Source organism: Dermacentor andersoni, chromosome 10 (genome assembly GCF_023375885.2).
Source record: "Dermacentor andersoni chromosome 10, qqDerAnde1_hic_scaffold, whole genome shotgun sequence".
In the NCBI taxonomy this organism is placed as follows: domain Eukaryota; kingdom Metazoa; phylum Arthropoda; class Arachnida; order Ixodida; family Ixodidae; genus Dermacentor; species Dermacentor andersoni.
The window spans coordinates 86,521,670-86,547,461 of NC_092823.1; the positions used below are offsets into that span (position 1 = coordinate 86,521,670).

At 46.6% G+C, this 25,792-nt stretch overlaps 1 protein-coding gene across 1 annotated transcript in view; it reads right to left on the reverse strand.

The window, feature by feature from the left end:
• Nucleotides 1-2,357: 2,357 nt before the first annotated feature.
• The window catches only part of LOC126543513 (sodium-dependent nutrient amino acid transporter 1-like), a 57,474-nt gene continuing 34,039 nt past the window's right edge, over nucleotides 2,358-25,792 (reverse strand). The window contains exons 7-9 of the mRNA XM_050190627.3: nucleotides 20,537-20,710; nucleotides 11,042-11,356; nucleotides 2,358-2,707 (exon numbers count right to left, since the gene is read on the reverse strand). Coding sequence (XP_050046584.1) covers nucleotides 2,435-2,707; nucleotides 11,042-11,356; nucleotides 20,537-20,710 — 762 coding nt within the window. The 3' untranslated portion in view covers nucleotides 2,358-2,434. The remainder of the gene's footprint in view (nucleotides 2,708-11,041; nucleotides 11,357-20,536; nucleotides 20,711-25,792) is intronic.

Sequence of the window (25,792 nt, forward strand, 5' to 3'; positions counted from 1 at the left end):
AGAACTGATGACGGCAAAACTGTGGAATGGCCACCATTACCTTAGTTTGAAAGCGTCATGCCAAAAATATACGGAACAAAATTGTGCAGATCCCATGTACTGTTGGAATCGATGTTATGCGAAGCATTTTGCAGGTGTCCTGGTAGCCAGCATTGTAGGGGTTCCGCAAACCATTACCAGGCGAACCAATATGTTTACGTAGGTTGAGTAGTTGTGCGTGTGGGTCACGAGCATACGCGTGTGTGACAACAGTAGCACTGCGACGACCATTTCGCAGGCAATCGCTTGGCAGCAAGACATTGAATCTTCACCGGTCATTCGACGCAAGCTTACGACAAGACGACTCTCAGGTGCTACCTGGGTAGTGGAAGGAGCGCAAGAGAAACACGGATTCTGATGTCATCAGCTACGTGCTATGGAATCTTACGTACTTTTGGCTATGTCAAGTGCTGATGTTAAAACGACGTTGTCATTTGTACTCCAACGAAGAAATTAAAAAAAAATGATTGCCTTGGGCGACAATCAGGTTGGTGCGGCGTCGCACATTGTCTCCGTAGCGTAAACAGCTACGAGGAAAGTGCCGGGGAATGTAGACCGGTCCTCGAGATAGTGCAATATGACACGGCGCCTCGAAGCGCGTACTGTCACGCTGAACGAAGACGCTAAGGTGGTACGTGGCGCACGCGCAAAGTGTTTCAGTGAGTTTTGAGGCAACAACTACTACTAGTACTGGCTGCCCTTGGAGCGAGAATACGCGTGCTGTCGTGGACTAGTCGATATCGCTGATAAAAATTTTTACGTTTGTAAAGGGAGTACGCCTCGTGAGGCAAGTCATTTAACACCACAGGCGCAGAAGACGTTAGACGTTTCCCATATCTTCTACTAATAGGGGTCGAACGAAACGCTGTCTCAAACTAAATACTCTGTTGCATGAAGCATGCGGGCAGGCTTATAGGCGATACACAATTGCTTAGAATAACAATTCTATACTTTATATTTAAGGCAATTTAATACAGCACTTTGTAAAAAAATCATCGCATCAGCAACTTTCTCAATCATCATCATCATCAGCCTGGTTATGCCCACTGCAGGGCAAAGGCCTCTCCCATACTTCTCCAACTACCCCGGTCATGTACTAATTGTGGCCATGTTGTCCCTGCAAACTTCCTAATCTCATCCGCCCACCTAACTTTCTGCCGCCCTCTGCTACGCTTTCCTTTCCTTGGAATCCATTCCGTAACTCTTAATGACCATCGGTTATCTTCCCTCCTCATTACGTGTCCTGCCCATGCCCATTTCTTTTTCTTGATTTCAACTAAGATATCATTAACTCGCGTTTGTTCCCTCACCCAATCTGCTCTTTTCTTATCCCTTAACGTTATACCAATCATTCTTCTTTCCATAGCTCGTTGCGTCGTCCTCAATTTAAGTAGAACCCTTTTCGTAAGCCTCCAGGTTTCTGCCCCGTACGTGACTACTGGTAAGACACAGCTGTTATAAACTTTTCTCTTGAGGGATAATGGCAACCTGCTGTTCATGATCTGAGAATGCCTGCCAAACGCACCCCAGCCCATTCTTATTCTTCTGATTATTTCAGTCTCATGATCCGGATCTACAGTCACTACCTGTCTCAATAGTCATACCATAGTACACAAGACTGCGTATTGCTAACCCGAATTTCATTTTCTTTTTCAAGAGGAGGAACGAAGATAATTGCAACAAATACCTTATCACTGTACACTGCAGGCATGAGCAAAAGCAATGCTAACCAACTCGGACCGGGCAGAATGTCTTAAACAAGAACAAGATACATGCGCGTTAAGATAATTTTACGCATACAGGTGATAGATGACTCTTCCGTTACATGCGGGAATAAAAGCGTACCGAAATATTTCTCACTGGGAACATATTCGGCCTCTCAACCTCACCAAAGGCCACGCTCTCATAAATTGTCTATCAGCCGTCTAAAGATATGTGCAATTTTCTGAAGCTACACCCCCCCCCCCCCATCCCCGGCCACACATTCCACATTCTAGTGCAGTATCACGTGGCCCTGGAGAGTCGAAATCAAGAAGGGAATTCTTGCGATCTCATATACCACGATTGTGAACACGTTCCAAGAAAATCGCACTGGCTACGCAGGTAGCTATAGTGGCGCACAGAGTTTTATTCAAACAGATAGATATGTTTATGAAATTGTTGCGAATGCGACGCCGATTCTTTACTATCCGCAAACCGAAGGGTAAGGAAGTTGGCCATATAGGGAAAAAGCGGTTACCCATTCACACGACCTCCTGGTGCCTTGGCTGGCAACAAAGGCCGGCACAACAACAAATGCTAGCATGCTGTCCAATGTGTGAAATACATCGACATTTATTGAAAAAGAAAGAAAAGGCGTTGGGGCGCTTTTCGAGCTCTCCAGCTGGAGCGACGGCTATTCGCAGGGGAAGGGGTCCCTAACCCGGCGCGTGAACAATATTTTGGCGGGTGAGGTGGTGGTGCCCTTGATGAAGCGTCCCATGTACTTGGGGCTGTGGCGCACCAGGTACAGCGTGAAGCGCTCGGCCACCGTCTCTTTTCTGTCCGTCTTGTGGACTTTCTTCTGCGCCGGCAGGTCGGAGTGCTTGATGGCCTCGTGGTAGGCGCGGAAGTAGAGCGCCTCCCGAGGACCCCAGTGCGCGCACGGAAGCAGAGACAGGTTCACGTCCTGCGGGATCGAAAAGCGACGCTTCATTTGCGAATCTTCCTGGACATTGCTGTCTGTGGCTGGTGCCGCCATCTCTTGTCGAGTGTCTCACACCCTGGTCAGTACCCATATAACGAATACAGGTGATATGACTAGCGAAGATGTGATTAGTCTTCACTACTCCTACACATGTGGCGCTGACCCGCTCTGTGTGCTACGGTATAGCGCAGTGAAACAACGAACGATATTCAAATATGCTGTGAGAAATCATAGGACTTCGGGAGCACAATTTTCTTGATGAACAAATATTTCTTTGCCTTTCCCCCGAAGTATGTCGTGTCTACTTTCCGCGTTCTTGTGGAGTAAGTTGACAGACCCTTGAGGCACACAGGTACTGGAGGCACACAGGAAAAAAGCGGGCCAATCCTGGCGACGGTATCATCGACCGTCTCGTCAGTGACGTGGTTCACGTGGTGGGCACCACCACGTCTTCTCGTGCAGGCACGCTAATCAGTATGATTCAAAATGCGGCACTCAAGAGGAATTATAGCCTGACAGCATTCAATTCTTTACCGGTTCACAAAAGCTTCGCTTCATGGAGATTCCAATATGTGCGTCCGATCTGCATTTTTTGTTTCCTGTCAAAATTGCGTATGAATGCTTTTTTTAATGGGCGCCACCATGGATGGGTGGATGGATGGATGTTAAGAGCGTACCGTTTGGAACGGGGCGGTAGGTTGCGCCACCAACTCTTGCTATTATACTGCCTAATGTCCTACCTAGGTTAAACAATGAAAAAGGAAGAAAACTATAAACTACCGCACCCAAATTTTATTATCCCCTATTGCGAATTGTGCCTTTGTACGCCTCCGTTTTTTGTCGTTGCCCTGATCTTCTTCCACCAATCCTCCAATCGCCTCTTTCTAATGCCTATCGCGGACATGTTTATTTTTCCACTGCTCCCCCTGAACCAAAGGGCTTCAAGGAGGCCAGTGGTGCCTAAATCGACCGCTGGGTAGACGTCTTCACATTCTAATAAAACATGCTCCATAGTTTCCCTAGCTTTACCGCAGCAAGCACATGCTTCTTCTTCCTTCGTATATCTCGCTTTATAGGTGCGTGCTTTAAGGCATCCCTATCTCGCGTCGAAAAGTAATGAGCTTCCCTTTGAGTTCATTACTTTTCGACGCGAGATAGGGATGCTTTAAAACACGCACCTATCAAGCGTGGGCATCGACGTTCAAGATCAAGATCAGTGAGACCAGGTATAGCATCTCGCAGCCGCTCCGGTGGCTGGTCTGGCAGCAGATCGGCGTCTAAGGTGCGCTTCGGGCTGGACGGACAGTTGGGAAGTGAGACTGCGCGTGGCCCCAACGGGACTGCGGGACAGAGTGTGCGCAAGAGTGATGTGTTGCAGGGTCTACAAGGCAAGAGCCCCAGTCGAGCGGCCAGTGGTACTACCTGGGCGAAGCCCACAAGTGCTTGAACGGAGATGCCTAGTTTGGTAAAGCCAGAGCAAAGCAAGAATGAGGCGAGATTCAAGAGGCTAGAACAGGAAAACGCAGAGTTGAGAGAAATGGTGAGGCTGATTAAGACAGAAATCTCGGCCCTTAAGGGTGTGGCAGGACTTGCACCGGCCGAGAGAGCAATGCCTGAGCCCATAGAGAGCATAGATTTTGCAGATGTAGGTGAGGCTAGTGGGTCGCGCCCCTTAAAGAGGAAGGCTATGACTCATGAGGCTGAGCCCACGTCGAGGAAGCTGAGATCTGAGGTGAAGGAGATGCTGTCGAGTGTTGTCGATAGTGTTAAGCAGGTCAACGATGGTCTGGCGCAGCTGAACACGCGTCTCACAGAATCGCTCGCCTCGATTGATGAGAGGTTCAAGAAGCTGCAATGTAGAATAGTGGTGTTCGAAAACATATCCAGTCTGAGTGCCTCTCCCCGTCTTAGGTCCGGATCTCAGTCGGCTGGTTCCTCGACAGGGAAGTCTCAGGTTCAGCAAGATGGCTCGCACCAACTGCTTCAACATGGCGCGACAAAATGAGGCTTTTTGTGTGTGGCAATGGAACTTTAGGGGCATGCTCGTAAACGGGCGCCTCTACAGCAGTATATTCGCGCGTGTAAGGGTAGGCCGCAGGCTATTCTTCTGCAGGGGACAATGACGGAAGAAGTTTCTCTGACGGGCTACCGAACCGTCTTCGGCAGATCCAAAGCTCGGGGGACCTGCATTCTGTTGGATAGCAAACCGACGCAGGTGGTCCATGATCTTAAGATACCTTTCAGTTCCCTGGAATATGTCATGATTGAGGTGATTCCTAACCGGATGAACAAGAAAAGCGTGTTTATTCTGAACGTGTATAGTGCCCCAAGGGACAGGGTGCAGAGATTCAAGCTGCTTCTGCAGAAGGCTTCTAAGCTTGCCGGGGACCATCCGCTGATCGTGGGTGGGGATTTTAATGCTCCGTAGCACGTGTGGGGATACAAGCATAACACAGTTAAAGGGAGAGACCTGTGGCAGAACGCTGCGGAGTTTGACCTTACGCTGGTCACTGACCCTGCCTTTCCGACACGTATAGGGACGTCGACGTGTAGGGATGCTACCCCTGACCTCTGCTTTGTAAAGAACGCGGCCAAGCCTAGTTGGTGCAATCTTGCCGAAGACCTAGGTAGTGATCATCATACTAACCAAGTCGTTTTTGAGGTTGAGGGTAGGAGCCCTAGGGCGTTACGTTTATAGACTGGGATAAGTTTCGGATGATCCGGAAGGAGAGAGGAGAAAGGGGGAAGGAATTCGAAGTCCTGTACCGGCCGTCCCTGGAGGATTGGGCCACCCAGGTGAGGGAGGATGTAAGGGAGGCTACGAAGGAGATCACTACGTATTTGGAGGTGGACAGTGTTGATAGCAGGCTGGCCCATCTGATTGAAGCCAAGCGGTCTGTGCTTGGCTTCAATGTCTAAGGGACAGCAGCTTAATCGCAGGCTGCGTAAAAAGATTTGCGAGCTGAATAAGCTGATCGAGCAGCACTGCAAGCTTTTGTCTAGGCAACAGTGGGATGAGGTATGCAACTCGGTGGACGAGCAGGTGCGCAGCGGGAGGTCGTGGAGCTTGCTCAAGCATTTGCTGAACGACTCCAATACGAGGGTTAGTCAGGGGCACGTCCTTGCTAGAGATGTACACGAAGCAGTGGGGTCTGCCTCGGGGGAAGTGCTGGTTGAAAAGCTGGCCAACAAATACCTTCCTTTTGCGGACCCGAATGCTGTTCTGACGGAGCAGGCCTACATGGGAGAGGACAACTTTTCCCTAGATGAGGACTTTCCTGTGGATGAGGTACGCACGGTTTTGCATAACTTTAAGAGCTAGTCGGTTCCCGGACCAGACGGGATTTCGAAGAAGCTTTTGAAGAATCTGCACGATAGGTCAATCAAGTACCTAACTGGGGAGGTTTAACGCTATGTGGAGAGACGGGGTGGTTCCGGAGGAGTGGAAGACAGCTCTCACTGTGCTGATTCCCAAGGCTGGCAAAGTCCCGAGCGTTGATAACTTAAGGCCTAATTCGCTCGCTTCGTGTGTGGGCAAGGTAGCCGAGCATGCGGTGCTTAATCGGCTTACAAGGTACTTTGAGTAGAACCAGGTCTACCCCCATACTATGATTGGTTTTCGGGCCGGGCTGTCGACTCAAGACGCAATGAAGCTCATCAAGCATCAGGTCATTGATGGAGATGGAAGGGGCGTTAAGGCCATCCTAGGGCTGGACCTGGAGAAGGCTTTTGACAACGTTCGGCACTCTTATATTCTTAAGTCAATTTCGGATCTTGGCCTCGGCGCGCGCTTTCATGACTATGTCAGGTCCTTCCTGTCAGGAAGGAAGGCTACCTTGAAGGTTGCGGAGCTGGAGTCAAAGACGTTAAAGCCGGCCTCCTCAGGGGGCCGCCATCTCGCCCACATTGTTAAATCTGGCCATGGTCGGATTGACTAAGAAGCTCTTGGAGATGGAGGGGATTAGGCACACCATGTATGCAGATGACGTGACCATATGGTGTCCCGGTGGTAGTGAGGGCTATATCGAAAGTGTTCTGCAGGAGGCAGTAGATGTAATTGAGAATTATTTGGACCCGACGGGGTTAAGGTGCTGCCCTTCCAAGTAGGAGCTGTTGTTCTACAGTCCCACTAGAAGGGGACCCAAGCCAAGGGGATGGATCCCCGTGGACGAGCAGAGCATTCAGCTTCGTTCAAGAAGTGGCGATCTCCTACCTAGGGTTGATAAGATCAGGGTTCTTGGGATGATTATTGAGTCGAACGGCGCCAACACGCTGACGATCCAGAAGATCATTGCCAGGACAGAAAATGCGGTACGCCTAGTGAAGAGGGTGGCCAACAGGCAGACGGGGTTCAAGGACGATAGTCTGATTAGACTTATGCACGCAGATTACGAAGATCACGAAGAAAGTGTTGAAAGTGCCAATGTGCACCAGCACCGACCGACTTCTCCAGCTGGGAATTCATAATACTTTGGATGAGATAGCTGAGGCTCAGGAGAGGACGCAGATGGTGCGTCTCTCTTCGACTAGCACGGGTCGGCAAATTCTGAGAGAGTTGGGTGTTCCTCAGGAGATGATTTCGCAGCTTCATGTCGGTATTCCCTTGAAGATCCGTAATCGGTATCATGTCAAGCCTGTTCTCAGGAACATGCATCCGGAGCGAAATGTTGGTAGAAGAAAAGCCAGGGGAGCTTGCCTGCTGAGACTCATTAGTGATGAGAATCAGAAGGTTGGCTTCGTCAATGCTTCTTTTAACGAGGAGAGAAAGGAGTTTACCATAGTTGTCGTGGACAATGAGGGCAGGGTCGTTAACGCTGCTACCATTCGGACTGATAGGCCAGAGGTCGCGGAGCAAGCGGCTATTGCGCTCGCCCTGGTTGACAGGCGCAGGTCTTTTGCATATAGCGATTGAAAGTCGGCGTTACGGCCTTTGAGAAGGGCTTGGTGGCTAACGCTGCTTTTAATATTATGCAGACATGTGATATCTCTCCACACTACTTATGTCGGTTCCCTGCTCACCTTCGGTTGATCGAGAGAGCCCCTCCGAATCTCAATGAGTCCGCTCATGAGGCAGCACGAGATCTTACCCTCCGCTCTGCCCCGCGCAACGGCGTGGCGGTACTCCCCGAGAACAGAGACTCCCCTTAGACATACAATGAAATCACGAAGTATTACCTTCTTAATCGCAGGGTTTACAGTTTGCCGCATCCTAAACTAAACAGGGCTCAGGCACTTACATTACGCTTACTACAGACTGGTACTTATCCTTGCCCACGGAGACTGAACATGTTTTATCCGGAGACGTATACAGAGCCTTATTGCTAAGATTGTGGTGCTTTAGCCACGCTCGAACACATGCTCCGGTCTTGCGAAAGAATTGAAGACTCGGCGATCAAGGATGCGTCCAGGCGGGAGGCTGTACTTCGCAGCCCGGACCTGGATGAACAATTCTGGGCTGTCCAGCAGGCTCACGACGTGGCCGTGAGACTTGGCCTTCCGGTCCCGACGTGGGAGCGGCCCGCTTAGTGGTTAATTATCACTACTTGCAGGACCGAATAAAGTTTTCCTTCCTTCCCTTTGAGCTATCACAAATTGTTTCTTTCCTGATTTCGTTTTTTTTTCTCTTAAGTAGTTACTCATGGCAGGTTTATTTTCCATTGCCGCCAACCATGAGATTATTTCAGCCACTCTGACTTTCCGCTTGACCTTCTTTGTTGCTGTGTTGCCCACCCTACAGGCAGCATACTTGCTGGTAAACTTCCTAGTTCTTTTCCTCCACTGTGAATCTATGTTTTTCCTGTACAGATACGTGAACACTCTCCCAGCCCATTTAATTTCTTCCATATTCCTCAGCCGTTCTTCATACTCAATTTTACTGCGAGCTTCCCTCACTTCAAAACTAGTCCAGCCCATATCACCCTGCACAGCTTCATTTGTAGTCTTCCCGTGAGCGCCCATTGCATGCATGTATAAATATATATATATATATATATATATATATATATATATATATACATATATATATATATATATGTATATATAATTTCAAGAGAAAGGCAAACATTTCTACTTTCGGACCATGGTTTACAATGCCAGCTTTTTATTTTACTTCACCGAAATATTTAGAACATGCCTACGACACACACCGCAATTCTACTTTTAGAGCTGCACTACCAAACTAGGCAGATACTACTTGCTGAAGAGATAAAATTCCATAATCGATTAATTATTGCATTATCGAACTTTTCCATGTTCAATTTAGGGCACATATTGCAAATAACAAATTGAAATGAGCGACTTCTCATGGCACATTCACTTGCAGCGAATGTTCAAATTAACACCAGTTTTGAGATAGTCGCCACTAACCCTTTAATAAAAATTTCATTTACTCCTTACACAAGACACTCTTGTGCAATGGAGCTAAGAATAATTGGGAACGGAATAGGTGTCGTCGCACATCGTCAAGGAGCATATCTCGAAATTGGTGTCACCCTGAAAATTTAAATATGAAAGGCGTACAGTTGGTAGCGAACTCCACGGCTAAATATCTTCCTGAGCGGTAAAGTAATGAGGTTGAAAGTTTATTAGCAAATTCTGATTATTCATTCGATTATATAATTCAACTCATCTGGAAAATAATGCCCCACTCCAGGAATATACTCCAGCTCACGGAGCAAAATTCTGCTACATGCCATAAGTGATCTTACTGCATCTCCCGTTAACTTTGAATACACCTTATATACAGGCAAACACGATTACGTCTTTCGAGATTTATTGTGAATCTATAGAGAACTGTGCATCTTTCGTAGTCACAGTGTCAAGCATGCTCACTTCACCACGTGCATTCAAGATGACTGCTATATAGAGAGACTCACTGGACTGCTCGATGATCCCGGGAATTACAATCTTTTTTTACAGCGGCGCTGTTAGCCTCTAGTTGGTCGGGACTCTTCGTGGCGTGCTTACCAAAAAAAAAAAAAACGGCAGGTGCAAAGGGGGTCTGTGTTTGGGTTTCCGCGTAACACAGATATGCTTTGTTGTATGTGCAGAGCCAGACGACATTGCGAACGATGGCCCCGTATTCGAGCGCTCTACCTTTTCGTTTTTTATGCACTCGTACGATGTAGGCCGCGTGGCGTTATGCCGTCGCCGTGACTTTAGCGTAGCTTTTCCTTTTCTCTTTCTTGCTTTTATGCCTGATAAATAAGGAGAAATCGCTCAGACACTAAAAAAATATATTTTCTGTTTAGGGCTCACTCGGACTCAAACGCACCAAAATTCCACTGGCTCAAACTCACGAAAATTCCAATAAGCTGCGTTGACTCAGACTCACCGAAATTCTACTCAGCCGGATGAACTAAGACTCCGCCTCACGAGGTGGTCTGAGTAAGTGACTTTACTCATGAGGGTGTTGTCCGACCTATAGTTGACAGATCTCTCTAGCTCCCAAAGTCTTGTGCGCTCTGTTACACGACCATTGTACGATCTGTTATCAACTTACTGGTCTTGGTTCTTACTAGCTCCATTTTCTTCAAGCCTTCAGCGTACAGCCTATCGACTGCATAGAAAAAATATCTGTAGAAACATGACTGCAGAAACTCCCTAGTGGGACTTGTCGGACAGCACGTAAGCATTTCTTCCCGTCTCTCATCGTCATATCCATCAGCCTATTTTATGTCCACTGCAGTACGAAGGCCTATCCCTGTGATTTCCAATTACCCCTGTCCTGCGCCAACCGATTCTAAATTCCGCCTGCGAATTTCCTAATCTCATCCCCCCACCTAGTTGTCTGCCGTGCTCGACTGCGCTTCCCTTCTCTTGGCGCCAATTCTGTAACTCTAATGATCAACCGGTTATCTATCCTACACATTACATGGCCTTCCCAGATCCACTTTTTTCTCTTGATGTCAATTATAATATCGGCTATTCCCCATTGCTCTCGAATCAACACCGCTCTCCTCCTGTCTCTTAACGTTACGCCTAGCATTCTTCGTTCCATCGCATTTGCGCGGTCCTTAACTTTTTCTCGAGCTTCTTTGTCAACCTCCAAGTTTCTGGCCATAGTCATAGTAGTCTCAGTAATCATAAGGCACCCTCATATATAGCCTACAGAACCCCATGCATATCTATAGCCCATTGTGTCACACACAACAGCCATACGGATGGACTGATTTGGCTCTTAATTAAGTTGCCTTACAATTCTCATGCATTAAAATGTGTTGGTGAGGTCAATTCTATCCAAGGCACTTCATTACCTCAGTTCAGATTCAAAACTCGAACGAAACGGGCGCCATTACGCGCGCGTGGCCTGTTTACCAGGTTGTTCTCCAGGAGCCAGGTGATGAGCAGGACTGGGATGCCGGCGAGCGAGCCGATGAGCAGGAACTGGCACGCCAGTTTGGCCTGCACGTCGTGGTGGACCTCCAGCTCTTTGACGAAGTCCTGGAGGGTGGCGAACGTCGCCACAACGACTCCGAGCAGAGCGCATGGCGTCCACAGGCTCCAGCAGCGGATCCAGTAACGGCTCAGCATGCCCTGCTCCATGAAATTCACATCGAACAGCAGCCTGTCGACGCCGTATCCCCAGACGAACGACAGCGTCTCCAAACAGGCCACCAGCAGCACTGGAATCTGTGTGCATTCAGCGAAAACAAAAATAAAACAACCTTTCTTTTGCGTGCTTTGCAACAACTGGCGATCTAAATACTCACGCGACCGAGATATAAAAACAAAAAAGAAAGGTAAAACAAGTAGGACTAATAGTTATGGCACACAAAATATTGAATAAAAATACGACAGGATAAACAGGTGCGTAATGAGCAATGATTTAACAGTAAGCATAAAATTCAGATAAAGAGAAAATTTACGGAAGGAGAGGAAAACGTTGGAGTAGAGAGGATTGCAGTTGGAAAATAGGCTCAGTGAATCACGAATCAGGTAATCAAAGAATAAATTATTCATATATTTATTGTGGCGTCCAAAACCAGCTAAGGAGCCTCCATACTGGTGCACTTAAAAAGTGATACGCTAGGCAAAATGTACAGAGAAGATGAATGTGGTCAACAAAAAAAAAGGAGGCAGACAAACAAGTAGGAAAAATGGAAACGACGATGCGGGCGTAAAGGGTACTTAACTGTGCAAGATCATTATTCATTTTTTTCTGCACACACCGAAAACAATAGCAATGAACTTACAAGTGTATCAATATGGGCAGAATTCTTATTACGTGTTTTTTGAAGATGAGCAATACGACAGCGACTTCTGCAACAAGACCAGGCAGGAAACGATGAGTGCTTCCTGGTGTGCTTTAGCGGGACGGAAAATTGTACATGATCGAGAATCTTTGGACAATGTCTCGTGCCATGAACCACTTATAAAAAAAGGGTAGGTTTTATACGTATTGATGTTAGATGTACGAGTTGAGGTATATTGGAGAGGACTAGGCTATGGTCGCCAGAACGTAAAAGTGGCGCTTGAAAATATGTATTTATATTTTAGGACGCCTTCAATGAGGCTAGAATTGCACTTCCAGCTTTCGTCCATCACTACAGACGAACACTCTTGTAATGGAAATCACGCAGTGGAACACAATTTCAGAAAACCAGCAGGGAAATTGAAGTAATGCAATCTAGACAAACAATACCAAGAGCGCGAAGGGCACGTTGTTTCGGATATTCAGCGTGCGAAGACAAGCATAGCGTTTTAATTTATTCTTTAATTTCATTGACCCTGAGGAATGTAGCATCACGAGAGCTGTATGAAGAGTGCACATGTCGTTCTCCGCGTACAACTTACTACAATGGCTTAGGAAGCAATGAAGAGTAGATTATTTGCCTGCGCACTACTTTCGCTGTAGAAATACATTTTTCTAAGCCCGTGCAGTCGTGAACACTGACGACAGTCTTAAATAACTTTAGGTCGTAAGCATAAACAAGTAATGAACAGTGTTGAACTGCTGATGAAATGTCAGTTACGAACAGTACAAGAAGAGAAGAGGAACTGCGCTAAAGACCTGATAGCTAACAAAGCACCATTCATTTACGCCAACGAAGCACGATCTAGCGAAGCATCGATTGCGATTACAAATTAGTACACAGCTATACGAAGTAAGGATAGTATTTTTATCGGCCACCTAAACATGAAAACATTCATAACTGAGTTACCAAGGACGGTGTCAGTTCGCACAAGCAAACATCAACACATCCCACTCGATGAGCGCGGACACTCGCTGCAAAACGTTGGACACTGGTTTGAGCAAGCAGGGCAGCAGCAGCGAGCGAAGTGACCTTCGTGCAGTCTATCGCTTTGACGCACTGAGAGCGGCGAGAACACAGCACGCGAAAAGGTGGAGCCGTCTGCAGATTGCGTTCAAAAATTGGAGGACGCTTAAGCTTCGCCTTCAAGAATGGAACGCGACAGCGTTCCCGTCGACCCGCCAAGGGGTATAAGACAATGCGCTACGGCGCAGCGATCACTTACGAGGCGCCACGCATCCGACTTTTCACCCACCAATCACGCGGTGAGCGTCGAGCGACGAGCGACACAGGAATCGGGCAGGTAGTCCAACAGCAGTCGGCGTCTGTTCTTTGTGTATTGTAATTTGAATATCTGAGCATGCTGCAACTAATTCCAGGTGTAATTAAACTGACCAAGAACGATTACTATATGCTCTCTAGGGGAAGGTATTACACTTGCAATAGAAAAGGTGACCTCATCAAACAAGGCAGGGGAAATATTAGGCAGTTCCAAATAATTTTTCACAGCGCGCTAGGCTGCGTCTACCCAAGCCGACTCCTTTACACTCTCTATGTCGTTTCACCGAACACATCTTAGTGAACTGTCAACAGCAATCAGTACACCACAACCTTTTTGTTTAGATCCACTGAAGTCCAGGTTACAACGGAAGACATTGTAGTCTGTTGGAAAATAATCGGAAGAGGGAATTTCGCAGCAGAGCCAAGTTTCGGGGAAAACAAAATAGGAAAAGACGAAATTACTTTGGATAAAAAGTTCACATGCTTTGGTGGAAAGTTCGCGAGGGTTTGCTAAAAGATGTCCGGATTACACACCACTTTGATCCTTGGGGGTGTTACGGTTGGCGCGTAACACCCCGGGCAAGAAGGATGATCCACCACCATGCCTCATCGAAACGAAGTGTGGATTTCTAATTTGCTATAGTTGTCTCGAGTGGATGCCGGTCTGGCGGACGCCCTCCTGTGTTCACAGGCCCTTGCGTACCAGCGACGCGCGAAAGAGAAGTGATCAGCTGCCTACGATTCCCAGGACCCGCACACTGCCGCCAGCGGAGGCACGCTGGTGAAGATGTCAACTGGGAGAATGGATTAATCGCCCATCCACAACCGGACGCCCTTTCCGCGAACCAAGGACGCGCGAAAGGGAAGGGATCCGCTGCCTACGATCCTCATCACCCGTGGGTTGCCACCAGCGGCGGCAAGCTCGGGAAAACCTCGTCCTGGGAATGTGGGTGCCGCCGCCAAGACCGTGGGACTCAGTGCATGTCACATGGCATTGACGTGAGCAAGATCCCGCCTACGATTTTAGTGGGCCTATTGAAAGGGCCCCGAAATGTACTTTTTAAATTCATTGTCTTGTTCTTATCTTTCACCAACCATCGAATAAACGGTGCAAGTTTCGCACTAGAAATTGTCTCGTCGCTGACTGATAGCCATGGTCTACCGGACGCCTGCAACCTGCCGACAACGCCACGCTACCCAATAGTAACACCGGTCGAGCTTCAAGTAACCGGCGTCGCAACAACTGGTCGGCAGCGGTGGGCTACGCTACCCTGGAGAACGTAACAGGGGTTATCGCGGAAGCTTGAAGCATGTCGTCGTGTAGCACTCTACCGAATAGCTTGACCAGGCATCCCATCGGCCACATTCACGCGTCGTTCAGACGCATAAATTCGTCATCATTGACGACTTCATGGGTGCAGACGTGGAACGAGGCATGCGAATGATGCTTCGTTTTGAAGCGTATGTAGGCAACGGGTGGTGCTCCAACGTTTGGAAGGCGCCCATTCAGATCAATAGACGCGGTTTCTGGAGAAGGTCCGGACATAAAAATGGCTTACGGTCGCAGGGCGCTCTTAGAGTTAACCACCGATATTTCCTTGCTCTCTCCAGCTTACTCCAGCTTACGTTTACTCCTTCCTGCCTTGGAGAGCTGGTCAATGGCGCCAGCCCTCGGCGAAGCAGTCCGAACGGTCGCAGCATACATTGCTTTGGACGATTGGACCCGCAGCGCGTCAAGAGAAATAGGCGAAGGCGGTTTGCGCTGAGTGCCAACCCACCACGCAGGGAACGCCCCTTGACCCGTAGCATACCTGTAGCCTCGGCCTGCTGTGCGGATACCAGTGCATTTTCACTGCCGCGACGCTGGTTGGCACTCAACAGTCGGGCCACTTCAACACTGAGGAACGATATTTCCTAGAGAGGCTGAATTAGAAGGCCGCAAAGGTAAGCTATGTCCCCGACCGCCTCAAAGCCAGTCCGGAAGAGAGGAACACCCTGTGCAGAAGTCGCCGATTGGGAAGCAGCGGGCGTGTTGGCATCGTTAAGCTTCAGCACTGGAACGTTGGAGTTCTGGCACAGGTTACATGTGAAAGCACCCTCACCGTGCTTCAGAAGCACTAGGTCCTCGTCGGGCCATACAATACTACAATACAGTTCAAGTGTGTACGTTTTTCGCGAAACATACAGCGATGAAACGCTGTTTGCCATAAAAACGCTGCCAGCACAGAATACAAACGCCCGTACTAGGCGCCTCCTTTCGGAAAAATTAAAATAAATTAAAATAATATAAGAATAAAATAATAATAACATTCTTCATTTTAATGAAGAAATATGAAGCAGGCCCGTCGAAGCAAAGCTCGCTTGTTTGTCTCTGCGAAGCAGCATTGCTAATAGCAATGTGGTCAGTTTCATTGCACGCCTTAGATCAAAAGCGACTGTTGTGCAAAACTATTGTAATAAATGCTATTCCAAAGCAAAGCGAAAGAAGTCAACCGACTACTCATACAGGCATGCCAAAGCTGCAAATAAAGTATGAAAATGTATTTAGAAGCTTTCTTGACTTGAAAGAAAATGATAACAATCCCATTGACACATCTGCACTCCTTGTACAGCAAGCAACAGCAAGGGCAGCACGAGAGCGGCACAAGTATTCATGTACTTGCAGAAATGGGCAACACGCAGCTACGACAGTATTTACAAATAATCAACTTCCGGACACATTCTTGTAATAGTATGAAGCATTCTTCGCTTCATTCCAGGCGTTTTTCGTTAAGTAGGTAGATCATGTATCACCTCATTTGAGACTTCTGCAGTGAAAAGAAATGCATGACTGACAAAGCAATTGAGCCTCTGCCTTCGAGCACAGCAGCGCCAATGCTCAAAGCACTACAACGCGATCGCTTCGATTTTATTTCTTTGTTGAAGGATTTAATCAACCTAAATAGTTAATAGCGTGTCCAAAATATGTACACTCGAGACAACATAATATACATTGCAGACAGGGAGCGCATTAAGTCTCAAGTCACATCGTTACTGGCGTGGTCATTTAAAGTTATTGTAAACTTGCTACGGGTTCCACCCTCGTCAGCCACGACCAAGGACTACCGTATGCTTTAAGTTATAATGACTTATATGCCCCAGAATGTACATACAAACAAGTGTTCTAACTGGATCGCAGTAGCAGTCAGCCATAGCGGAGCCTCATATGCTGTAGAAGTCAACGATCCTTATAAGGTAAAAAGCTGTTTCCCCTGCATTTCATATTGCTAAATACCTGTTCGATAGCATACGTACCCATATCGTGTCAAAGCCGACTAGCTCTTAAGGCATTTGGCGCTTTCGTTACGTGCAAGTTACTCGTGTTTTGTTTTTGTGCTTTCTTCTTGAAAGCTCGCACTTTGAGACTGCTAGAAAGCACTGTGTTCGGGATAGGCCCACATTCCCACAATATTTTCCTCGTAGCAGCCAACGCTGCGTAGAAACTGTGCGACCTTGCACAGCCTTCACGATGGACCGAGGTTCATGAAATTTTACTATTTCATTGCCAGAATGCAACCTTCTTACTCGTTTTAAGGTATACAACGTGAAATCAGCATAAGTATATAGCATTCCTAACACTTAGTCGCAGATCACCTCACATTGCATGTTTTTTCTCGCTTGCTTTCTTCAAACATCTAAGCTAAACCCAACAGTAGCCACGTCATTTAAGTTCGCGTCAAACGCACACAGTGCGATCGGACTTGTACTTAACTGATTGCACGTTAATAATGGCTCTTATGGGTTTGCGAATATTCGAATAGTCAGATTTCGAACACGAAACGGCTAGTACTGGCCATTAGATTCGTATTCAATTCGACGATTCACTATTATAAGTTGCCGGGTATGCGCGACATTCGAATATATAAATATTTCGGAAAATCCCGAATGTCCCGTTACTTAATACTGCTCGTTCCTATACGATTTATATCGGAACAAGCAGGGGATTCTGTATAGCCGATTTTCGCATAAAGAGCAGATACACACGCTGATTGTAGTCTTGAGGGAGTAGCATCGATAGATGTGAGGACTATTTCCAGTCCATTGATTCTGAGCTGCGGTTTCTGCGCAGGAGTGCCACTTCCTGTTCACGCGGCAGATAACCTTGGCGCAGTAATTTCTATTCATTCAATAAAAACTGCTCGCTTTTAGGCCGCCAGTATATGAAGTTGTTTCAATGTATTATTTGGCCACTCACGCCAGGTTTAAATTCCTTTAAACAATCTACCCTGCTGTAGTATCACGCTTACCTCCTTCAGCAATCACAACAAGGCACGTGCCTCAGTTAACGTGCTGTTCGCCTGTTTCACTACTAGCATTGCCATCATGCACCAGAAAATGCAAAGCAGTTTATCATTTACGGGGTGCTCTGTTTTGCGGATGTCTAATTGTGAATGGCACTGCAGTGTCCTTACACAGTTGACCACAAGAGAATACAGACCACGGGACCTCAGAAAAAGCTTAATATTTCCACAGCCTCACAACGCAGCGCGGTGTTCGCACTTCCTACCTCTACTAGTATATGCGAATACCATCCTGATGTACGGCTTCACTGGCTAGTGCAAGAGGCCGCTCGGAAATAAAACGTTTTACCGAGATCCCGTAGTCCATAAACCTTTATGGTCGACTGTACTCAAGCTTTATTTCCTCTTTTCCGAAACGGGCTCCTCAGTATATCCGTGTTTTATGCCACTTCAGAAATGGGCTATCATTTCATATTGGATTCGATATTCAGAGGTCGCTTTCCTCAAATATTTGTATTCGATTCAATTTGGAGTTTTCAGTAATTGCACACCCCCGAATTATATTAAACAATTGCAGTTTAGGTAGCTTTTCTTTTATTGGATCGATTACGTACCTTACGTAGCAAAGCCCAGCGTAACAACGTGTAACGTGTTAGATTCGAATTTTTCGAATTCAGATCAAGCACGAATAATAAGCAAGGCATATTGCATCGAATGCTGAGCAGTAAAATGCAGACGCATATTTAGTCGGAATATTTATTTCCATATTAGGTGCAACGTCTGTGCTGACTAGTCTATAAAACACAGCTAATTATCAAGTACAAATTATGAAGTTTCTAGCGCAAGATCTCTAAATGTCAGTCAGAAACTGCACGAAAGCCCCACAAAATCTTTAGAGCCTGTTTGCAAACAAGCTTTCTGAGAATTAATGGCTGTTATACAGAATGCAGCTTTTTAAAAACGCTAAATATATAAGTGCAAAAAGATATCAGTACTCTAAAAAATTAACCTTGTAAAGCACATGTGTGCCGCAGACACATCCAACAGGATTCGTTGCAAGGAAGACATGACTGGTCGCAGCGTAAAATAAAAATATTTTGTAGCCTACACAGCCAGAAACACCAAATGACAGAGCAAAATTCAAAGGTTATCATGAAGGCTTCCATCGTGAAACCAAAAACAAAGCTTGCATTTTCCACTGTGTTTCCGGATTCTAGCAAACATTTAACTCCTTGCTTCACACCTGATACTTTTAGTGACGAAGGACAGTACCAAAACTTTAACAATCGCATTTGTAAGATATTTAGTTTCAAATATGTCAAAATATGGAATAGCTCCGGTTCGAATACAAATACGAAAGGTAAGTGTGCAGTATTCGATACGTGTTCGAAATTTCGGATATTAAGCCAGCCATACTCAATTTTTTTATTAAGCAATTACATATGACAAATCTTAATGGCACGACAAAATTTACAGCACTTCAGTACTGACTACAGTATGACGGCTGCAGTCCTACTACGCGGCAGCCTTGCAGATGCACATGCTCGGACAGTCTTTCTTTTCCGTTAAAAATGCAGTCTTGTTGCAGACCGCGCCGCTACCGGCGATGCGAGCGTATTGTACTCTACGCAGCTCGAGCGTCTGCAGCCTCGGCGAATATGGCGTGTAGCACGGCATTCTAGCCAGAGGAGTACAAGACCTGGAACAACCAGCCCTGCCCCTGCCCGCCCTGGCATCTGATGGGGAATGCGCTCGACCCTTCCTACACCTCGGAGGATAAGACGAACAACCCTACTTGTTGAGTCAACGGATTCAAAGCCAGCAGCCTTCCACTTGCCCTCTTGACCTCTTGGAATTCCTCTTCACGCACAGCTCCTGCTTTTCGGGATCAATCATTAAGCACGTACGCTCATTAACAAAAATGTGGTCTGCACGAAGTAGCCTCTTCTTGGTGTCATGGGTTCAGAAATTTATCAACCAGACATGTGACGTATTGTAGGCGCCTATTCTGCTAACCTGCTGTATGATAGTGGCTCCACTTAAGGGCTTGCTCAACGCGTCGATCCTGTCAGGAAGCCCTGCAATGTCGTGATTACAGGACGACAATGCTTTTCTGTGCGTCACAGGTACGCATAGAGAGCAGAACAACAGGGTAGTCCTTCGGTACGGAGGAGCCCGGGTTACCAACGCCGGTGGCGGCCACCGTCGCAGCTCGTGCAGAACCTTCGTTTTGTCTCCGTACGCGACAGTGGCATGAAGTGACAAAGCAGAACGATGCCACGGACGCATTCACCGACATGTGACGTAGCACGCCCTTATGAATTTCTCGCGGGGAAAACCAGCGCGTTCGGTCGCTTCGCGCGTTCCAAGTAGGCCCCCTCGGCAGGTTGCGCCGCTACAATTTGTAGCGATAGTGCGTGTTCGCAGAGCATTGTGCACTTGAAAAAGTGGACATTACTCTTACATTTATGACAATGAACGCTGATAAAGTGTAATAAGCAAAGCCAGAAGAACGTCTGAATCCTCAATCACGAAGATCAGGCAAATCCATGTAAGAACCATCGCTCACGATTGCAGCGCCTGAGTTCCTTATAGTAACTATTCCAGGAAACTTGACGGCATTTGCGACTCAGTCGCACATGCCCTCTTCCTCATCGTCTCCTTCCCCTCTTGTGCACAGGCAATTTATTTCTCGTCGTGTGGCTTCCTCTGCACTGCGTTCACGGCGGCAAAAGCGTGTAGCAGAAAAATCGCACAGACAATATAAGCGAAGATTACTACAGCTTTTCTAAAAAAAAAGAACAAAAAAGCACCAACATGATGTATGACGTTTAGTCCTGAAGCGATGTCCACTCTAATAGAGAAGTACGCGGCGAGGGGACAGGGGGCGCTTAGGGAGGGTAGCGAAGCGCTTGCTCGCCTGCGAGCTCAGATGTGCGGTTGGGGCCCTTCAACAACACTGCAATTAACCGAGCATTCAAAAAAGGCCCACACACCTGCACGGCGAACCGATTGACCAGCAGGGCGATCACATATCCGTACGGCGTGGCGTACGGCACGCTCGCCACGCATCCCACCATGCAGACCGCCGCTATGAGGGAACCCGTGAGTGGCCGCAGCGACGGGAACTCGTCCGTCATGCTGGTCACCAGCATCCACACGCCGGCCACCTGCACGCGAAGAACAGGCGAGTTGGGTTAGCGCTTTCGGCACCAGTCCTGGCAGTGTGACTATACTGTTGTAGCAGTGCACGTCGTCGCACATTAATCTGAACGGACACGAAAGAGAAACAATGCGTCGGTTCAGACTGACTAAGTATTTTACGGCTAAGCTGTTTATGACTAGGGTTGCGTGCGTTCTTGTTCTGCAAGATTGTTTGGTTCTGTGCAAAAGCTTATACGTCTCATCACTCGTATATGCATTTTGAGTAGATTAGTTAACAATAGGCACCATTTTCAAGAAACGTGTACTCTCAGGACGTTAATAAACGTTTCTCAGAGATTTGCCGCTGTGCGACCCGCGTCGGGCATGTCTACGCCCGCCCTCTCTTTGTCGGCGTTCCAAGCGCTCGCGTATCCTGTTTCCTTTCCTTCTGCTCTCCCGTGATGGCGGTCCCGTCGAAACGTCAGCTGTGTCTACCTTTTTCCGGCTTCTCGGGACGACTGTCCCGTCGTCCACGCGAATGTGCATAAAATAAATATGTGCGCCTACCTTTCGTCACGGTGGCCACCGATCAAGACAGTAAATGAGTTCGTACTTTTGTTCAAAAGTATATGTCACCTCTATGCCGTGTGCTACACAGCTTCGCTGGTCATGCACCTTCAGAGAGTGGAATAGCTCATAATTTTTTTCTTATTCGAAGTAATTTTTCTCTTTCCTAAGAAAAATGTGTTTGTCATAGATACCTCGCCACATATATTTCTGGGTATATATACAGAGCGCGAATATCTTACAAAATATACATAAAAACTCCGCGCCTGCCTCAGTTTTCCACAAGAGGAAAAATAGCGATTAGGAAGGGGTCAGAAAGGCGACACAATCTCTCCCATGTTATTCGCTGCTTGCTTAAGGTATTCAAACTGTTAGACTTGGAATGATTATTAGTGAGCATTAATGGCGAATATCTCAACAACCTAGTGTTTGCAAAAAAGATTGTCCTGTGGACAAACATTGTTGACGAATGGCAACCAATGATTGAACGCCTTAGAGGAAAAAGCATAAACGTTGGGTTGAAGATTACCACGCAGAAGGCAATGGTAATGCTGAGTAGCCTGGGAAGAAAGCAAGAAATCATGATTGGTTCTTACCTACTAGAATATGTGAAAAACTTCGTTTATCTATGTCAAGAAGGTCGCTAACAAATGGGAGTAGCCCACAGTGATATTAAAATTACATAAACAGGTGCGTCAGAAAGGTTTGCCAATGTTTCAATAGATGGGCCTATCTTTCTCAAAGGCGGCCTTGTTATGCTCAGTTGGTTAGTTTTAATAGGTTGGTAGAGTGAGGTCATGTACGGTCGTTTAACAGGTGTCTGGCTGTAAAAAGAGACTCAAAAGAAAATAAGCGCTGTCTTTTGACGTTTCTAGGCACTCATTGTAAACAGAATAGCATAATCCCTCAAGCGCTAACACTGAAAGCTGTATCTGCTCTAGGCACACTCCCACCACAACATCATGCAAACTGGCAATAACATTAAACTCTGCCTCACTCTCATTTTTTGAATATCCTCAACAAACACTGTGAAGAACAAATGGAAAGTTTTAGCCACAAACTTCGGAACATAGCTCTGACACCAGATGAGAGAAAAAAACTTAGAGCATTCCCCCGAAAGACAGATGAGAAAATTCATTCGACAACAAAGAGAAAAGGAGAACCCTAATCACAAAACAATATTCCATACAAGTAGCGCCTTGAGGCCAACAAGTGTGAACTGGAATGTAGAAACATCACACACGGCGGAAGTCTCCTCAAAATTTAACCAGTCTAATGTGGTAGACATTTCAAGAACATAAGCAGGTAGGAAATAGGCGTCCTTAGCAAGTGCCTAAACTTTCGCCCCACAAACAATACAATAAATAAATTGAAGGTTTCCAAGGGTGCATTAGGAATTCTTTCGCAGACAACAACGCACCAAACACCAGGACGACACCATATAGAGCATAATACACTCGGGCTTCTAAGCCAGAGCAAACCATAAATTTTCCTGCTTCAAAAAGTAACATCACTAAACATACAAGAACAAGGTGTTTATAAAAGTGACGTTCCTCGAAATAAATTTCAATTGTGAGTCAGCGCCAGTGTGGTATTGGTTGCCGATGTCCTTGTGCGTTTAGCACTGTTGCTTTTCGAAACATGAATTACCACCAACTCGCCCGAGTATCCCTTCTAGTATAGTCCGTAAAACTTCACCCATGTCTTACCACTGTTACTAAAAAATTATAAGCCAGTCCTAGGCAGCTAAGTGACCTAAAAACAACCGCCTGAGAGAGTCGCATCATTTCAATTCTTAGTTTGTAGAAGGACATTGTCATTAAAGAAGCAGATAAGGGTGGATGTACAGTTATCTGGCCAGTAGATAAGAACTAGCACGAATCATCCAGACAGTTAAACAGCCTGAACAGTACGGAGACCTACAGAACAATCCGACATTAGGATACATGCTCAAGATTACCAACAGGCAGAAATCGCTTTTAGCTAATAGATTCATAGCGTCGTCAGAACTGAGATTTCTCAAACCCAGCAAGAAAACAGTGGAATTATTTTGCTTAATTCCGAAAATTCATTAAATAACACCTACTGAAGTAAGCATCGTTAATGTCTGCATACCGTAGGGTATCAATACATAACAAACCGACAAAGAGCCTGTCCACATTTCTTCACCACTTTCTCGATGATTTACCTAAAATGCACTCGTCGTGGTTGCTTAGTGGCTATGGTGTTGGGCTGCTAAGCACGTGGTCGAGGGATCCAATGCCGGTCACGTCGGCCACGTTTAGATGGGGGCAAAATGCAAAAAACATCCGTGTACTTGGATTTAGGTGCACGTTAAAAAACCCCAGGTGGTCCGAATTTCCGGAGTCTCCCACTACGGCGTGCCTCATAATCAGAAAGTGGTTTCGGCACGTAAAACCACATTATTTATTTATTTTTTTGCGCAAAACACTTCCGTCATTTGTAGAATATACCCCCTACCTACTGAGAATTACGGAGGACATTAGTACTAAAGCCACACCACCACAAAGTATATTTCTCGACATAGTAGACGTCATGGCCTCATACACCAGCATTAAAATCCCTGATGATTTGTGTTCGATGAAAAAAGAAACTCTATTCAAACAAAATGCAGAACATTCTATGAGTATGTCTTCTATAATTAGTTCACACCTATGACTACTTCGAAATTGAGGACGTTTGCTACCTACAAATACATGAGACAAGTATGGGTCCACAATTTGCACCAACCTACGCGAACATACTTATTGAGCCTCTGGAAACATATTCCCTATCTCGCTGCACAGACAAGGCGCACACATACCTACTGCATACAGATGTCATATTATAATACGGGGACATGGTTAGAGACTCTGGATAAATTTGCAACATTGCTGAATTCTTTTTCCCCAACGACAGCATTCACATCGTAAGCTTCAACTAAGCATCATAAACTTTTTGGACACAACAATAAATATCGGCCATAGGAAGTTAAAGACAATTCTGTATAAAACTTTTCATCGGGTGAGGAGGAACGGGCACGCGACAAGCCTTTTCTCTGAATTGTACGAGTCGGTGCGACGCTGATTAAATGGGTTGCTGTCGCATGCCACGAAATAATTAGGAGATGTTTCAGCTCAGTCTCTGTGAACTTTGTGTTGTCATTTCATGTAAGGTAGTCTAGGAACCACCGTGTACCCTTTTGGTGCAATCACCGCCCTATGAGGACAATTTATTCGACGCACAAAACAAATGTATGGTTGATAGTTATGCAAGTAGCAATCGTCCAATGTAGCGAGAAACCATGCATTTGAAATCCCGCTTATTGAACATGTGCCGTGGTAACTCTTATACTTTTTTCCTTCGCCAAATGCCACATACTTCAATATCGTCCAACTTTGCTATGGCACTCGCTTGCCAAGGTCACCCATGTGTGGGGCGGCTTAATGACGACTGTATCACGCCGACGCAGTTATGATGGAATGACGTAGAAGGAATGATATCAGTGGAACCAAAAAGGCGTACAACGATGGCGGCATGACGACAATGAGATGTCAATTCATAAATAATTAGGATGCTACAACGGCCACAACGTGACGACGACGTAATCAAGACAATGAGATAAAGACGACTGCATGAAGGCGATAGCGCGACGACATCTGTCTCACGAAAACCTCATTATCAAGCGGTAATGAGCGCGATCGCAGCGCCAAGCCGGCATGACGCCGACGCTATGACAACTGATGCATGAGAGCGCCTGTGCGACGACGACGCGATGACGACTGTGGCATGTCAATGGAACACGATCATGATTGAATGACGACAGCATGGTTACGATGGAATGACGAAGAAGAAATGGGGTCGATGGAGTGACGAAGGTGGTATGACGACAGTGGGATGAGGATACGAAAGTGATAATGACGGTGAAACGGCAGTGTGACAATAATGGGTGTGACAACAATGGTGTGACGCCTATAGCCCGATGAGAGTCGGATATCAAAGTTAAAGTGATAGTGACGGAACGACCGCGACGGCATCCCGACTACAATTTAACAACGAATGCATGACAATACAGTTACGATGACAGCATGACAACGACATGAAAACAATGCGAAGACGATGCGTGTATGATGACAATGGCATGGCGATGACTTGTCATACACCTTAATGACGACAACGGCATCACAAAAGTCAACCGACGAAGCTGAAGTGACGATAATGGCCCGATCACAACGGCACACGACGGGCTCATAATGGAGGCACGATAGCGACTGTCCGACGATGACGGCCTGTCAAGGGTGACACAATCATGACTGAATGGCGACAGTATGGTTACAACGCAATGACGCAGAAAGATTCACGTCCACGGAAAGGCGAAGGCAGTATGACGACGACAGCATGACGACCACAGCATGACATTATTAAGGGATGGCAATGACAAAAACAGCCTGACCATGACAGCATGACGACGACTGTGTTACGACGATGACGTGATGACAACCGCATGACGAGAGTCAGGTGACAATGTTTGAATGACGACG